The 18,314-nt window shown below is 43.4% G+C and overlaps 1 protein-coding gene across 3 annotated transcripts in view; it reads right to left on the minus strand.

The window, feature by feature from the left end:
• Positions 1-18,314, minus strand: part of LOC107076029 (T-lymphocyte surface antigen Ly-9-like) — a 28,440-nt gene continuing 10,126 nt past the window's right edge. Inside the window, exons 2-6 of one of the 3 annotated variants that reach the window (XM_069191449.1) lie at positions 15,977-16,270; positions 9,388-9,681; positions 6,027-6,320; positions 3,983-4,255; positions 1-597 (exon numbers count right to left, since the gene is read on the minus strand). In XM_069191449.1, the coding sequence (XP_069047550.1) occupies positions 560-597; positions 3,983-4,255; positions 6,027-6,320; positions 9,388-9,681; positions 15,977-16,270 (1,193 nt within the window). In that variant the 3' untranslated portion in view covers positions 1-559. Of the gene's footprint in view, positions 598-1,101; positions 2,190-3,982; positions 4,256-6,026; positions 6,321-9,387; positions 9,682-15,976; positions 16,271-18,314 lie in introns of those variants that run through there. The other 2 variants (XM_069191448.1, XM_069191450.1) reach the window with 2 other exon arrangements.

Genomic DNA, 18,314 nt, shown 5'->3' on the forward strand with positions numbered 1-18,314 from the left:
TGACAAAAACTGACCTTTTTATTAAAGAATTTTAACTTGATCAATGACCGAATTAATTCAACAATACTATTTCAAGACAAGACAGCAGTAATAATTAAGTCCGCAAATTCGTTATGGAACATAAGAGTTCCAAAGCAATAAAAGTGCATGGACAGAAGTTTATTGCAAACTAAAATTCTCTGCTCTGGTTTTGAAAATGTCCTGAAGCTTGTACAGGTGCAATTTAGGTGTTCTGGAGCTCATCAGCCAGATAAGTTAATGGTTTAATCTACACAACTAATATGAAACTGCCTGAATTGGCCGAGCAAGTTACATTTCTGTAAAAGATGAATCCATACAATTAAGCTTAAAAGCAAGTCCCTTCACATTAAAAGAGAATAATTAGTTTAGCCAATTATTTGATCACCCCAACCCCACCTCTTAAACACAACAGAGTTTAAACCATGGTCTGTAGTGTTCATAATGCAGACGTTTACATCAGTAGTTCTTGAAGCACAGATGTTCTGCAGGGTCGAGAGAGATACGGACGATGGACGATGGACACTCCGGTACATTAACGCTACTCTTGACCGAGGTGTGTGCTGTCATTAGTTTTGTCTGTGTGAGACAGAGAGAGAAAGGAGTGAAAATCTTGGATGTATGGTCTTACATTTTAGTACATCTGTACATTCCTATCTGGGATAGTGGGTGGGACACCCTACAGATACAGAGCAGTTCACATGGTCTGTGATTCAGCACTGTGAAACGATCAGAGATAATCAACAATCCTGTTACTCTTATCCATCTGTGTGAAAGAACGAGCTGTTCCAGGTCAATTTTAAGCACTTGAATGAAACCTGTCACCACAGAAAGAAACTTCCTCTTTCATGTCAGAAGCACCAGTCCAGACCTGTGGTCCAGCTTTCTGGTTCCAATCCAGACTGTGCCACCAGCACAGCAGCACCATGATTCCCACAACTGGTAAAGTTGGGTCACATTTGAGATGAGGCTGTTTCATCCATCTGGCAGGTTTTGACATCAGTAATTAATTGATCTCATACATTAATTGAAGGAAACCAGGGATTCGACTTTAACAAGGCTGTGCAGCTTGTTCCACACTCAGTTTTAAACACATTTTCCTGTAGTTTCCAGCTGAAGACCTTGTTTGTTTCACTATTAATTCAGAAGAAATCTCATGGGTTGATTTTGTCAGGGCCCTTGAGGATTTTGATTGTATCAAATCCCCTTCTAGACCCTTCTGTTCATGACTAAAGAGATTCAGTTCCTTCAGCTTGTCAGTGTCAGCTATTCCCTCAAGCCCTGGAATGATTCCTGATCTCCAATATCTTGTCTACAGTGAAGTGACCACAACTGTATACAATATTCTAAACGTATTCTTAAAAGTGTGTTAGACCACTTTTACATAACTCTTTATTTAAATACTCTAAGCTGTTAACTACATATCCTAGCACGTTGTTTGCCACTTAAGTTCCCCACATTGTCTAGAAGATGCAAGTTAAGGTGCTTATTTACACAATGGTGTATTGATTTACACAGGGGCAGCATAGTGGTGCCTTGCAGCAGTGGGGCCCTGCTTTCAGTTCCTGGGGTGCTATCTGTATGAAGTTTGCATGGTCTCTATGTGGAGGTGTGGGAGGTGCTCCTGTTTACTCCCACAGTCCAAAGACATACTGGGAAAACTGGCTGTGGCGTGAGTGTGTGCTTGTCTGCGTGTGCCCTGTGATGGACTGGCAGTCGGTCTAGGGTGTACCCTGCCTTGTGCCTGCTGCTTGCAGGGATAGGCTCCAGCTCCAATGTGATCCTCTGATGAAGAAGAGTTCAGAGCCCAGAATGCTGCCAGCTGCTGTGGAGTCTGTAGCTGTGAGGTGACCCTGTTCAACAGCAGCCCTGATTAAACCTAGGCTCAGGCTCTAATGACACAGACAGACAGCTCCTGTCTGGCAAAACATTTCAATAAGGGAAGACAGAAGGGAAGGAACAGCGTGAATTTGTGAAATTCATGGATTCAGAGCTTGTGTTCTTACATTTTGTTTCCTTTTTCTTCTTGTTGTTGTTGTTGTTGGCGTTGGCGTTGTTGTTGCTGTGTTGTTGTTTATTTTTGCAGCGGTAAACAATCAGTAAAATAAACAGGACTACAGCCAGGCCTACAATTATTCCTAGAGTTATCATCCATGATGGGAAGGCTTTCCCTGAAACAGTCAGAGACAAAGATTTAATAAGGACTGGACACTCCAGTACATTAACACTGCACTGAGAGAGAGGGGTTAATACAGTCCAGACACACTGACTGGACACTACAGTACATTAACACTGCACTGAGAGAGAGGGGTTAATACAGTCCAGACACACTGACTGGACACTACAGTACATTAACACTGCACTGAGAGAGAGGGGTTAATACAGTACAGGCACACTGACTGGACACTCCAGTACATTAACACTGCACTGAGAGAGAGGGGTTCATACAGTACAGACACACTGCCGACACCTAAATAATTTATTTATTAAAACATGTTGTTGGTTTAGTTTTACAAATATAGAGTAGGTGAGTATTTCAAAATGTTTTCAGCACAACAACAATTAAACTTGTTTATAAGTTACCACAGACCTGTTAAGTGAATGAAAATACTTCCTGTGCCTTATCATAAATATACAAACACTTTATTTAATGTATAATAAATACGCAGTATAAAATTCACTGAAACATACAAAACCCAAACCACATCTATCGTAAGCAACTGACCTACCTCTATAGGACACTGTTGATATTCTCAAAATCTAAACCTATGTAGTATTTTTACCTTGTTTTATTATTCCCCATCAGGAATGGGATCCAGATAAGGAAATCACGGGTCACATGGGCACGTATTGATAGCACACGGTCAAGTATACCGTCTGGCAAAGTGCAGTGCTCACAATTTTCCAGCAGGTAGTGATCACCAAGCAGCCACACTCCACAGTGTGCACCATTGCACTGTGGAGTTCTCGATGTTAAGAAGTGCAGTGAATTCACCCATGCTCGATAAAAAGAAGATTCTTTTTCCTAGTAGTTACTGGGAAAATGTGTTGCAGTTATAAGCGATGCATTTCCTTTAAGGTGTAGTATAATTCCAGATCACTTTAATTTGCGAAGATGCCGAGCTGGACAGTACTGAAGCTCATGACACAAAGATTGTGACCGGACTGGGTCACGGCTGTAGATGTTTTCTGTAGTAATTTCTGAGGTCAGTGTTCTGTGGTTATAGCAAGTATCCTGTTAGGTTTCCCTCTGCCCCTGTTGGTTATCTTCTACTTGCGACTGCTCTTCCTCTTTCCTGAAGGGTTCTCTCTCATTGGGTGTTATATTCATGATTTGACTCTGTTCCCCTGACATTTTGCCGTTATGGAGACGCACCTGCAATCCAGGCATGACCTCCTTCAACATCTTAGATCTCTCGTATTTCTCTAGTAACTAATACATTAAAGGGTTTAAGACTTAACCGAAACCGTTAATTAGTATCGACATTAATATGAAAGATGTGTAGAATCCTTTTCAATTATGATTTAGTTACTTCCAAACGTAACTCTTTTTACATTAGCTGTTTCCAGTTTGTCCATCCCCTGTATAAAAATTGTTAGGTGAATTTAATACACATTTTAGTTAAACTGTCTTTTGAAGGCCTTTATTTTAAAAATTACTAGTGTATTTGTTTAGGGAATATAATTGGTTAATACCAGTGAGTTTCAGGATTAAAAACCAACCCACTAATCAACCTCCCCATCCACTCATTCAGAACTGCAGTACAGACCATAGGAGTCCCTCTCACTCATTTACTGTGTCTGTCCCAGCTGTGCAGCATCTCTCAGTGCAGTACAGACAATAGGAGTCCCTCTCACTCATTTACTGGGTCTCTAGCAGCTGTGCAGTATCTCTCAGTGCAGTACAGACAATAGGAGTCTCTCTCGCTCATTTAGTGTCTGTCCCAGCTGTGCAGCATCTCACCTTGGCAGTAGTCTTCAAGCCTGACAGCGGTTATGCTGCTGTCGACAGGGTTAGTGGCTGAGCAGACGAGGGGCTCAGAGAGTCCTGCTGCCTCCAGCTGAAGAGTCAGGTTGGTGGAGAGGGCAGGATTCCTGGTGGAGATCAGTGACCTTCCCTCTGTGAGCCAAGACAGGGTGACCCCTCTCCCGTTCTCCACTGAGCACAGCAGGGAGCAGGATACATTCGATGGAGAGGCTGAGTAAGAGGCCTGGACTCGTGGCTGGGACACAGGACCTGTACAGGAGAGGGGACAGAGAGCACTAGGGTTTTACTACACTGTGCATATAGAGAGAGGGGAAGCAAAAATATTGTTCAAGTTCATTGGTTAAAGAAACATCTGGGATGAACTTAAATAAGAATTAGAAAATAGTACTAAACTCTACAATCCTCCTCGATTGATTAATTTTGGGGTTTAATTAATGCCCAGGAGAACAGGAAACCAGAGAAACACCGAAGCAGATCTTAAACAGAAGTCCTGTAACTCACAGTTAATGGTCAATGAGGCTTGAGCACCAGAGGCACAATGACATTAACTGCTGTGACATCGTTAACAGGATCTTTTAAGATTAGGCAGGCCCAGACCAACAGACTCACCAGATCTTATTTACAGTGCAGGGAATTCAAAACACCACAACCAATAAAACGGAAGAAAAGCCTACACTCCTCTGTGCATTACTAATGAAACTTCTCAAAGTCACCAACTAATGTGGCAGAGCAGCTACACTACCGGCCTCCATACAAACAAAGTCTCTCCCAGACTCTTTTGAATATTTCAGAACAACTTGCACCTCAAATTCCTTCTGTCCCTGATCAGTCTTTGTCCTCCAGACGAGAGACATCCTTCTTCCTCTTCCTGCTTTTTAAATAGTCAGCTGGCCAATCAGCTTCCTGCAACAGGTCAGGTGACCGAGCAGCTCATTTCTCCAGAGGAATCTTGGGAAGGTGGAGAATTCAGGCCCTCCTGCAGCCTCATCGGCTCAGCCCTCAGGCTCTGGGCTCTCCCTTCTCCTGGGTCTGGGCCTCCTCCTCTCCATGGCACCCCGGCTCCCGGAGTTCTTCCTCTGGAGACACAGCGCCTCCGCATTTCCATCCCTCTCCGGACCAGCTGTCTCTTCTCCGCAGGGGCCTGTCTGCTCTGGGCTTGAAGACTTTCCACCTCCGCCTTCCTGTCCTCCGCGTCAGCCTCTGTTCCAGTCACTCCAGTCTGGAGCTCCTGCGAGTGTATCAGCCTTGACCTGGACGTTTCCACGGCTCTCCAGAGGCTCGGGATTTCCCCTGGCTTCACGGTCACCTCACTCAAACATCTCTGCAATGGGAGCTCACTCTCTGACTGGCACCAATATCCCTGCCCTCCTGTCCACTCCCTGACTGACCCAGGACACCTCCACTTCCTGCTTTTTAAGCAGTTGCCTCACCAATTATCTACCAGCAACTTGACATGTGACAGAGAACAGCCACTCATCTGGGGGATGTGGTTCCTACTTGGGCCATGCTCTTACACTGTACACAGAGACACGCTGACTGTACGTTGTCAGAGACAGTGACATTAACTGTTCACAGTCAGAGACACTGATTGCACTGTCAGAGACACAGTGACATTAACTGTACACAGTCAGAGACACTGATTGTACACAGAGACGCTGATTGTACACTGTCAGAGACACTCTGGTCATACACTGTCAGAGACACAGTGACATTAACTGTACACAGACACACTGTCAGAGACATTGATTATACACAGAGACACACTGACAATAACTGTACACAGAGACAGTGACATTGAATGTACAAAGAGACACTGATTTGACACAGTCAGAGACACACTGATTAAACACTGTCGGTAAAAGTGGGATATTAACTGTACCCAGACAGAGACACACTGATTGTACACAGTCAGAGATGCTGTGGTTATACACAAAGAAACAATATCATTTACTGTACACAGTCAGAGACGGAGTGGATTGCACACTTTTAGGTGACAGTGACTGATATTAGGCACACTTACTATAAACTGCAAGAGAAATATGTGTGATCTTGCTCTGTCCATCTTGGTTTTCCACATTGTAGTTCCCAGTGTCTGTAATAGTGAGGTTCATGATATAGAAACATCCATCCTCCCTGGACCAGTGGATTTTTCTGTTGTAGACCTTGTCAAGATGGCCGTTCTTCACTGAGGCCTGCACACCGCTGTCTGTTTTCAAGAGGCCATTCTTACTGACTGGAGCTGGGAGCTGGACGGACTTCCCCTCAAGACAATTGATCTTGTGTGCTTCAGACCTCGCAGTCACCTGGCAGAGACCTGTAAAAGAACGTGAAATTGACGAACTGGTTACAGTTTTGGGAACTTTTTGCAACCTGAGTTAATAGAGTCTCTTACCGAAGATGCAAATTGAACCATTGTATTTGAGACATAAGACTTTAATCGATTACAGAATATTTTAAACCCATTTATACGGCTGGGTATTGTACTGGAGCAATCTCAGTGATGTATGTAAGAAAAGTTAAAAACAAGAGGAGCCATTCCGCCACTCTTGCCCATTTGGCGGACTTTAGTTAATTGATCTAGGAACTCATTCACCTCTTTCTTGAAAGAAATCAGGGTATCGATATTCTACATGGTTGGGCAGTTTGTTCCACACTCCTACCACTCTCTATGTAAAGTGCCTCCTGTACACGGTTTTAAATGCAATTTTCTTTTTCGCTCTTTGCTTCATGTTTTCATTGGGTTAACTCTCTGGGTCTACAAGGATTTTTAATACTTGTGTAAAGTCCTCTTGTAGTCCTCTTTGGTCAGGTCTAAACAGATTCAGTTCCTTCAGTCTGTCAGTGTAGGACACTCCATTCAGACTAGAGAGACTCAGTTCCTTCAGCCTGTCTGTGTGGGACACTCCCCTCAGACTAAAGAGATTCAGTTCCTTCAGCCTGTCAGCATGGGACACTCCCTTCAGATTAAAAAAGGACTCAGTTCCTTCTATATAATACCTGTGTGACTGCAGGCTCACCACCCAGGATGCTACAGCCTCCAGCAACTTTCTATTTACTGTAATAACCAATTCTCAATTCAGACACGCATGTTTCCCTGACTGCCTGCTGTAATTTGGTTAAATCTTCAAATAATTCACACACGTTGGTCAGGCAAGACCTCCCTTCTCTAAATCCATTCTGTTTCCTAGGATATTATCTCCATATACTGCATGTGATACTCTAAACTGACTCTAATACATGTAACTTTACATGTACCAGAAGACAGACTTACAGCTGTGTAATTACTTCATTCCAGTTCGTCAGCAGACCTTTTATTAGTGATGGGCACTATATGAGCACATCTCCAGCCCCTGGATAGGAGCCCTGCACTGAGAGACTGCTGGAAGAGCTCTCTCCATGGTTTCTGAATAACGTGTCTTGTTTTCTTTAGTAGTGCTGGTCAGATACCAGCATGCCCCGAGGACAGATTATCAATTAGATGGCCATTGACTAATTGATCTGCTTGTCTGTTTGGGCTGTTTGACCATTTTCAGTAAATGGTCTCAGAAGTCCTTCGGGCACATTGTTCCGGTGTGAATTTAAAGGGGGTAGTCATTGGTGATCTGGTGCCTTCTGTCGATCAGCAGTTCTGTGCAGGACGAGGTGAGCCAGTGACAAAAGAGAACACAGCGATCCTTCTCTGACTTACACAGCGTGCTCCTATCAAGAACATTTGATCAACCTCGCACGACTTTTCAAATGACACGAAGAATCACTTGCGCCTCATTTGATAGGTCTCCTGGAGCCCATCAGCGAAAGACGATAAGAAAGTCAGCAAAATGTCTTATTGCTTCAACTCTCTGAGAGTTTCTATGTGATCTACTGCCAAGGAGGGCCCTAGCGAAACGGTGTGCTACACACATCAAATACTAGCATCTGCAGAGTTGACAAAGCGGAGAAGTGTATTCACACCCCACGACTTGAGGTGAATCACATCAAGCAGATGATGTTGAAGGAGATGTTGTCAAAGCTGAGTAATGACATTCTGAGATTCTCCAAGCTCGTGGATGAGCACAAGGGGTTTTTCTTTTCTCATTAATGAAGTGTTAGAGTGCGTTTACACTGCCTACAGTGTACATTTACCCAACCAACTTTTCCAGGTTTTTCGTTTGTAATTATTTTTCAGAATGTGTGAGCATTTGTTTTTCACTAAGAAGTTGTGGGTTTTGGGTGATAGATTTATCGCACAAATCTGGTTTTTCATGATCTGATAATCAGATTCACTATCAATACGTAATTCATTTTGGTTTTCTCAGGTCAATTTTTCGAAATTCCAGTCCAGTTATAAGACTCTTATCTTTTTTATCTTTTTTGAAAATCAAATGAAATAGCAAACAGAATAAAAGAAACTAGTGACTGAAATTGCTTCTTATTGAAAACATTTATTACTGTCTTTTGTTAACCCTTTCTGTATCATGTATACAAAGCGTGTTTAGCTAACTGTTCTCCTGTTCTTCAATAAATAGTTCTCAATAAATTGTCCGACAAATGATTTTCTGTCTCCTCTCCTGTACAGGTCCTGTGTCCCAGCCACGAGTCCAGGCCTCTTACTCAGCCTCTCCATCGAACGTATCCTGCTCCCTGCTGTGCTCAGTGGAGAACGGGAGAGGGGTCACCCTGTCTTGGCTCACAGAGGGAAGGTCACTGATCTCCACCAGGAATCCTGCCCTCTCCACCAACCTGACTCTTCAGCTGGAGGCAGCAGGACTCTCTGAGCCCCTCGTCTGCTCAGCCACTAACCCTGTCGACAGCAGCATGACCTCTGTCGGGCTTGAGGACTACTGCCCTGGTGAGATGCTGCACAGCTGGGACAGACACTAAATGAGTGAGAGAGACTCCTATTGTCCTACTCCTACGTTAATGTATTTTGTCAGAGACAGTGACATTAACTGTTCACAGTCAGAGACACTGATTGCACTGTCAGAGACACAGTGACATTAACTGTACAGTCAGAGACACTGATTGTACACAGAGACGCTGATTGTACACTGTCAGAGACACTCTGGTCATACACTGTCAGAGACACAGTGACATTAACTGTACACAGACACACTGTCAGAGACATTGATTATACACAGAGACACACTGACAATAACTGTACACAGAGACAGTGACATTAAATGTACACAGAGACACTGATATGACACAGTCAGAGACACACTGATTAAACACTGTCAGTAACAGAGGGATATTAACTGTACCCAGACAGAGACACACTGATTGTACACAGTCAGAGACGCTGTGGTTATACACAAAGAAACAATAACAATAACTGTACACAGTCAGAGACAGAGTGGATTGCACACTTTTAGGTGACAGTGACTGATATTAGGCATACTTACTATAAACTGCAAGAGAAAAATGTGTGATCTTGCTCTGTCCATCTTGGTTTTCCACATTGTAGTTCCCAGTGTCTGTAATAGTGAGGTTCATGATATAGAAACATCCATCCTCGCTGGACCAGTGGATTTTTCTGTTGTAGACCTTGTCAAGACGGCCGTTCTTCACTGAGGCCTGCACACCGCTGTCTGTTTTCAAGAGGCCATTCTTACTGACTGGAGCTGGGAGCCGGACGGACTCCCCCTCAAGACAATTGATCTTGTGTGCTTCAGACCTCACAGTCCCCAGGCACAGCCCTGTAAACGAACGTGAAATTGACGAACTGGTTACAGTTTTGGGAACTTTTTGCAACCTGAGTTATTGGAGTCTCTTACCAAAGATGCAAATTGAACCATTGTATTTGAGACATAAGACTTTAATCGATTGCAGAATATTTTTAACCCATTTATACGGCTGGGTATTGTACTGGAGCAATCTCAGTGATGTATGTAAGAAAAGTTACAAACAAGAGGAGCCATTCCGCCCGTCTTGCCCATTTGGCGTACTTTAGTTAATTGATCTAGGAACTCATTCAGCTGTTTCTTGAAAGAAATCAGGGTATCGATATTCTACATGGTTGGGCAGTTTGTTCCACACTCCTACCACTCTCTATGTAAAGTGCCTCCTGTACACGGTTTTAAATGCAATTTTCTTTTTCGCTCTTTGCTTCATGTTTTCATTGGGTTAACTCTCAGGGTCTATAAGGATTTTTAATACTTGTGTAAAGTCCTCTTGTAGTCCTCTTTGCTCAGGTCTAAACAGATTCAGTTCCTTCAGTCTGTCAGTGTGGGACACTCCCTTCAGGCTAAAGAGACTCAGTTCCTTCAGCCTGTCTGTGTGGGACACTCCCCTCAGACTAAAGAGATTCAGTTCCTTCAGCCTGTCAGCATGGGACACTCCCTTCAGATTAAAAAAGGACTCAGTTCCTTCTATAAAATACCTGTGTGACTGCAGGCTCACCACCCAGGACGCTACAGCCTCCAGCAACTTTCTATTTACTGTAATAACCAATTCTCAATTCAGACACGCATGTTTCCCTGACTGCCTGCTGTAATTTGGTTAAATCTTCAAATAATTCACACACGTTGGTCAGGCAAGACCTCCCTTCTCTAAATCCATTCTGTTTCCTAGGATATTATCTCAATATACTGCATGTGATACTCTAAACTGACTCTAATACATATAACTTTACATGTACCAGAAGACAGACTTACAGCTGTGTAATTACTTCATTCCGGTTCGTCAGCAGACCTTTTATTAGTGATGGGCACTACTGTATATGAGCACATCTCCAGCCCCTGGATAGGAGCCCTGCACTGAGAGACTGCTGGAAGAGCTCTCTCCATGGTTTCTGAATAACGTGTCTTGTTTTCTTTAGTAGTGCTGGTCAGATACCAGCAGGCCCTGAGGACAGATTATCAATTAGATGGCCATTGACTAATTGATCTGCTTGTCTGTTTGGGCTGTTTGACCATTTTAAGTAAATAGTCTCAGAAGTCCTTCGGGCACATTGTTCCGGTGTGAATTTAAAGGGGGTAGTCATTGGTGATCTGGTGCCTTCTGTCGATCAGCAGTTCTGTGCAGGACGAGGTGAGCCAGTGACAAAAGAGAACACAGCGATCCTTCTCTGACTTACACAGCGTGCTCCTATCAAGAACATTTGATCAACCTCGCACGACTTTTCAAATGACACGAAGAATCACTTGCGCCTCATTTGATAGGTCTCCTGGAGCCCATCAGCGAAAGACGATAAGAAAGTCAGCAAAATGTCTTATTGCTTCAACTCTCTGAGAGTTTCTATGTGATCTACTGCCAAGGAGGGCCCTAGCGAAACGGTGTGCTACACACATCAAATACTAGCATCTGCAGAGTTGACAAAGCGGAGAAGTGTATTCACACCCCACGACTTGAGGTGAATCACATCAAGCAGATGATGTTGAAGGAGATGTTGTCAAAGCTGAGTAATGACATTCTGAGATTCTCCAAGCTCGTGGATGAGCACAAGGGGTTTTTCTGATCTCATTAATGAAGTGTTAGAGTGCGTTTACACTGCCTACAGTGTACATTTACACAACCAACTTTTCCAGGTTTTTCGTTTGTAATTATTTTTCAGAATGTGTGAGCATTTGTTTTTCACTAAGAGGTTGTGGGTTTCAATGTGTAAATTAAGGTAAAATAAATTCTGACTTAACGCATTTTGGTTTCAGGCTGTTAGACCACGAAATGTTTTATTTTCTGAAGGGGTGTGCAGACTTTCTATAGGCCCAGTATACACCACCTTCCATCCCAAATAATCCCAAAGTGCTTTATGCATAGGAGGTGACCTAGATCACCTCCCTACCTATAACAGAAGATGAAGGCACTCTGCCTTGTTTAAAAGCTGTTGGACACAGGCTTCTCCCTCACAAAGTGTTTTTTCAGATGGAAATCAAGAGCTAAGATGGGCATGACTGATATAACAATATCAGGAGCCTATTTAATAAGTTATGCCTGATCTTTGCCATTGTTTGCTCCCAGTCACATAAGGAGATTCAAGATTTCTTTATTTGCCATATACAACAAGTGTATTGGAATGCTGACTCGTTCAGCTGTACCCAGTAACATTAGAGAAAACAAAATAGCCACAAATGACAAGCAGACATGGACAATAAATTCTGACAATAGACGTTATATTACAGCCAAGACAGGACATAGTGCAAAGAGTGCAGTACCTTAAAGTGCAGGTGCTAATTTGAGGTGTTTATGATATCAACTGCTTGGGGGAAGAAACTGTTTTTGAATCTATTGGTCACTGCGATACCTCCTACCAGAACCCAGGGGTGAAAACAGATAGTGGCCTGGGTGAATTGGGTCCCGAAGTACAGCTCGAGCCCGGTTGTGGCAGCTGTCGAGATATATCCGGTCGATGGAGGGTAGCTCGGTCCTAGTGATCTTCTGCACGGACCTCACAACAATCTGTATGGCTTTTTTTACTGTAATACCACCAGTCCGGACACTCTCAATCGTATTGCGGTAAAAATTGGTGAGCGTCTTGCTCATCCCCCACTTCCTTAACCCTCTCAGGAAGTGAAGGCGCTGGTGGGCTTCAGTGAGGAAGGCAGCAGTGGTCTCTGGCCAGCTCAGCCTCTCACTGATCTGGAGGCCGAGGAACCTGAAGGTGCTGACAGTTTCGACTGGAGCCCTGTGAATGATGATGGGAGTCTGAAGTCCAATATATTCTCTTTTGTTTTGCCGATGTTAAGTGTGAGGCTGTTGTTGTGACACCAGTCCTCCAGCCCTGCTACCTCACTCCTGTAAGCGGTTTCATCATTGTTGCTGATGAGACCGATTGCTGTGGTGTCATCGGCAAACTAGATGATGCAGACAATTTGTGGTTTGATGTTTTCAGAAAACTTCATAAGGCAGAATACAACATGATACTAAACATTAAGTCAAGTCTCTTCTAACTCAAAACCTAGAGGTCTTAGCCTTCTATTGGGATCACGTTGAAGTAATGCAAATTGCATGTGCTTTTGTTGTACAAATGCGTATACTTGTTAAAATGCAAATATGGTATTGAACGATGCTTGCATTTAAATAACACTTTCTGATGCAGAAAATGTGCCTTAAAGACAATTTATCAAGACAGCGTTGCTGTAACAAGGTGTTTTGAACGATTATGTATAATCATGGATTATATGGGACCATATTACATAGGAACTATATGGGATGATATAGACAGTGAAGATGAGCTGTACCTTTGAATACTGAATTTCAGACCAGTCCCATTTTGGCTAGTGTCTCTTTCTTTTTTTTTTGGTCTTGTGTTCTTTCTTGTTGCAGTACTTAAATAGGCCAAGGCCTTCACAGTCTCCTGGGATGTGACTGGATGACATCGTTTTTTTGGACAGACTGGACTTCCGAGTGTGAAGAACTGCACAGTCACAGTGGAAGTCATGAGCAGTTTGACAATCCTGAGACACTAGTTCAGGGAGGGTTTTGTCAACGAACAGACAAATCTATTTCTCCTGCCCTGGCTATATAGTATCGTGCATTGCACTCAAGAACGGTCAAAAATCAAAAGTTTGAAAACACACTTTCTATATGTCTTGTCTTTTGCATTAAAAACCAGACAAAACAATGCACTTAGTTTAGTGGCACTTGTAATTCTAAGCAGTATTCGGCCCAGCACATGCTTATACCATACAACGTTTCAGTAGCATAAGAAATAGCTGAAATGTGTTTGCATTGAGAGGGCCAGCGTCCCTGTACGTCTCTGCGCTCTGCACTCAGCGAAGCTCTGGGAAAGCGGTCCTGCTGTGTGCGAATCTGCACACTGTGTGGAGGGTAGTGTGGTCTGGGTGGGGGTGGGGTGTGATGGTGGGTCTACATATACTGATGTGTCTGAGATGAGCTGAGAGATCTGCTCTGCGCACTGAGGAGAGATGGGCTGCCTCTGTCTCCTGCTCCTGACCCTGAGCCTGCTGGGTAAGTGAGCTCCTCTACCGCACTCAGCCAGAGTTCAGTGACAAACTGCACTGGGACAACAAGACTGGACTCTTCTACATCCCAGACATGAAGTCCAATCACAGTGGAGTTTATGCTATCGAAAACAAGAGTGAAGACAAGGGCACAAAAACTGAAGTGAAATTGACAGTGTACAGTAAGTGAGCTACAGTACATGAAGTTAACTACTACTGACCACCCAGCTGTTGGGGGCATAACCGATTGGGTTGGTGTCATCAGTTCCTTTGAGGATTTTCTCTACTTGCATCAGGAACGTTTTCTCTGTTAAAGAATAAAGAGATTGAGTTTCTTCAGTCTGTCAGTGTGGGACCCTCCCTATAGACTAAAGAGACTTGGTTCCTTCAGTTTGTCAGTGTGGGACACTCCCTTCAGACTAAAGAGACTCAGTTCCTTCAGCCTGTCAGTGTGGGACACTCCCTTCAGACTAAAGAGACTCGGTTCCTTCAGCCTGTCAGTGTGGGACACTCCCTTCAGACTAAAGAGATTCAGTTCCTTCTATAAAATACCTGTGTGACTGCAGGCTCACCGCCCAGGACGCTACAGTCACCAGCAACTTTCTATTTACTGTAATAACCAATTCTCAATTCAGACACGCATGTTTCCCTGACTGCCTGCTGTAATTTGAGAATCGCTTATGAAGAACTTTATCCAAAGTCTTCTGAAAAACTTGATAGACCAGACACTTATACTGTGTCTCTTCATTACTGTGGTTATATCTTTCATTTCTTCCACAAATTGTCTTGCAGATGTACAGTAAATAATATGTGAACAGCTCAGTCTTTTTCATAAGTAGGCTGTTCTTTCTCAGAGTTTCCCAGGCTCCACACAGTGGGGTGATAGATTCATCGCACAAATCTGGTTTTTCATGATCTGATAATCAGATTCACTATCAATACGTAATTCATTTTGGTTTTCTCAGGTCAATTTTTCGAAATTCCAGTCCAGTTATAAGACTCTTATCTTTTTTATCTTTTTTGAAAATCAAATGAAATAATAAACAGAATAAAAGAAACTAGTGACGGAAATTGCTTCTTATTGAAAACATTTATTACTGTCTTTTGTTAACCCTTTCTGTATCATGTATACAAAGCGTGTTTAGCTAACTGTTCTCCTGTTCCTCAATAAATAGTTCTCAATAAATTGTCCAACAAATGATTTTCTGTCTCCTCTCCTGTACAGGTCCTGTGTCCCAGCCACGAGTCCAGGCCTCTTACTCAGCCTCTCCATCGACCACATCCTGCTCCCTGCTGTGCTCAGTGGAGAACGGGAGAGGGGTCACCCTGTCTTGGCTCACAGAGGGAAGGTCACTGATCTCCACCAGGAATCCTGCCCTCTCCACCAACCTGACTCTTCAGCTGGAGGCAGCAGGACTCTCTGAGCCCCTCGTCTGCTCAGCCACTAACCCTGTCGACAGCAGCATGACCTCTGTCGGGCTTGAGGACTACTGCCCTGGTGAGATACATGCTAATAAAGCACCTTGAATTGAGTTGAATTGAATACTGCACAGCTGGGACAGACACTAAATGAGTGAGAGAGACTCCTATTGTCCTACTCCTACGTTAATGTATGTTGTCAGAGACAGTGACATTAACTGTTCACAGTCAGAGACACTGATTGCACTGTCAGAGACACAGTGACATTAACTGTACACAGTCAGAGACACTGATTGTACACAGAGACGCTGATTGTACACTGTCAGAGACACTCTGGTCATACACTGTCAGAGACACAGTGACATTAACTGTACACAGACACACTGTCAGAGACATTGATTATACACAGAGACACACTGACAATAACTGTACACAGAGACAGTGACAATAAATGTACACAGAGACACTGATTTGACACAGTCAGAGACACACTGATTAAACACTGTCGGTAACAGAGGGATATTAACTGTACCCAGACAGAGACACACTGATTGTACACAGTCAGAGACGCTGTGGTTATACACAAAGAAACAATAACAATAACTGTACACAGTCAGAGACAGAGTGGACTGCACACTTTTAGGTGACAGTGACTGATATTAGGCATACTTACTATAAACTGCAAGAGAAAAATGTGTGATCTTGCTCTGTCCATCTTGGTTTTCCACATTGTAGTTCCCAGTGTCTGTAATAGTGAGGTTCATGATATAGAAACATCCATCCTCGCTGGACCAGTGGATTTTTCTGTTGTAGACCTTGTCAAGACGGCCGTTCTTCACTGAGGCCTGCACACCGCTGTCTGTTTTCAAGAGGCCATTCTTACTGACTGGAGCTGGGAGCCGGACGGACTTCCCCTCAAGACAATTGATCTTGAGTGCTTCAGACCTCACAGTCCCCAGGCACAGCCCTGTAAACGAACGTGAAATTGACGAACTGGTTACAGTTTTGGGAACTTTTTGCAACCTGAGTTATTGGAGTCTCTTACCGAAGATGCAAATTGAACCATTGTATTTGAGACATAAGACTTTAATCGATTGCAGAATATTTTAAACCCATTTATACGGCTGGGTATTGTACTGGAGCAATCTCAGTGATGTATGTAAGAAAAGTTACAAACAAGAGGAGCCATTCCGCCCGTCTTGCCCATTTGGCGTACTTTAGTTAATTGATCTAGGAACTCATTCAGCTGTTTCTTGAAAGAAATCAGGGTATCGATATTCTACATGGTTGGGCAGTTTGTTCCATACTCCTACCACTCTCTATGTAAAGTGCCTCCTGTACACGGTTTTAAATGCAATTTTCTTTTTCTCTCTTTGCTTCATGTTTTCATTGGGTTAACTCTCAGGGTCTATAAGGATTTTTAATACTTGTGTAAAGTCCTCTTGTAGTCCTCTTTGCTCAGGTCTAAACAGATTCAGTTCCTTCAGTCTGTCAGTGTGGGACACTCCCTTCAGGCTAAAGAGACTCAGTTCCTTCAGCCTGTCTGTGTGGGACACTCCCCTCAGACTAAAGAGATTCAGTTCCTTCAGCCTGTCAGCATGGGACACTCCCTTCAGATTAAAAAAGGACTCAGTTCCTTCTATATAATACCTGTGTGACTGCAGGCTCACCACCCAGGATGCTACAGCCTCCAGCAACTTTCTATTTACTGTAATAACCAATTCTCAATTCAGACACGCATGTTTCCCTGACTGCATGCTGTAATTTGGTTAAATCTTCAAATAATTCACACACGTTGGTCAGGCAAGACCTCCCTTCTCTAAATCCATTCTGTTTCCTAGGATATTATCTCCATATACTGCATGTGATACTCTAAACTGACTCTAATACATGTAACTTTACATGTACCAGAAGACAGACTTACAGCTGTGTAATTACTTCATTCCGGTTCGTCAGCAGACCTTTTATTAGTGATGGGCACTATATGAGCACATCTCCAGCCCCTGGATAGAAGCCCTGCACTGAGAGACTGCTGGAAGAGCTCTCTCCATGGTTTCTGAATAACGTGTCTTGTTTTCTTTAGTAGTGCTGGTCAGATACCAGCAGGCCCTGAGGACAGATTATCAATTAGATGGTCATTGACTAACTGATCTGCTTGTCTGTTTGGGCTGTTTGACCATTCTCAGTAAATGGTCTCAGAAGTCCTTCGGGCACATTGTTCCGGTGTGAATTTAAAGGGGGTAGTCATTGGTGATCTGGTGCCTTCTGTCGATCAGCAGTTCTGTGCAGGACGAGGTGAGCCAGTGACAAAAGAGAACACAGCGATCCTTCTCTGACTTACACAGCGTGCTCCTATCAAGAACATTTGATCAACCTCGCACAGCTTTTCAAATGACACGAAGAATCACTTGCGCCTCATTTGATAGGTCTCCTGGAGCCCATCAGCGAAAGACGATAAGAAAGTCAGCAAAATGTCTTATTGCTTCAACTCTCTGAGAGTTTCTATGTGATCTACTGCCAAGGAGGGCCCTAGCGAAACGGTGTGCTACACACATCAAATACTAGCATCTGCAGAGTTGACAAAGCGGAGAAGTGTATTCACACCCCACGACTTGAGGTGAATCACATCAAGCAGATGATGTTGAAGGAGATGTTGTCAAAGCTGAGTAATGACATTCTGAGATTCTCCAAGCTCGTGGATGAGCACAAGGGGTTTTTCTGATCTCATTAATGAAGTGTTAGAGTGCGTTTACACTGCCTACAGTGTACATTTACCCAACTAACTTTTCCAGGTTATTCGTTTGTAATTATTTTTCAGAATGTGTGAGCATTTGTTTTTCACTAAGAGGTTGTGGGTTTCAATGTGTAAATTAAGGTAAAATAAATTCTGACTTAACGCATTTTGGTTTCAGGCTGTTAGACCACGAAATGTTTTATTTTCTGAAGGGGTGTGCAGACTTTCTATAGGCCCAGTATACACCACCTTCCATCCCAAATAATCCCAAAGTGCT

Source organism: Lepisosteus oculatus, chromosome 6, assembly GCF_040954835.1.
Source record: "Lepisosteus oculatus isolate fLepOcu1 chromosome 6, fLepOcu1.hap2, whole genome shotgun sequence".
In the NCBI taxonomy this organism is placed as follows: domain Eukaryota; kingdom Metazoa; phylum Chordata; class Actinopteri; order Semionotiformes; family Lepisosteidae; genus Lepisosteus; species Lepisosteus oculatus.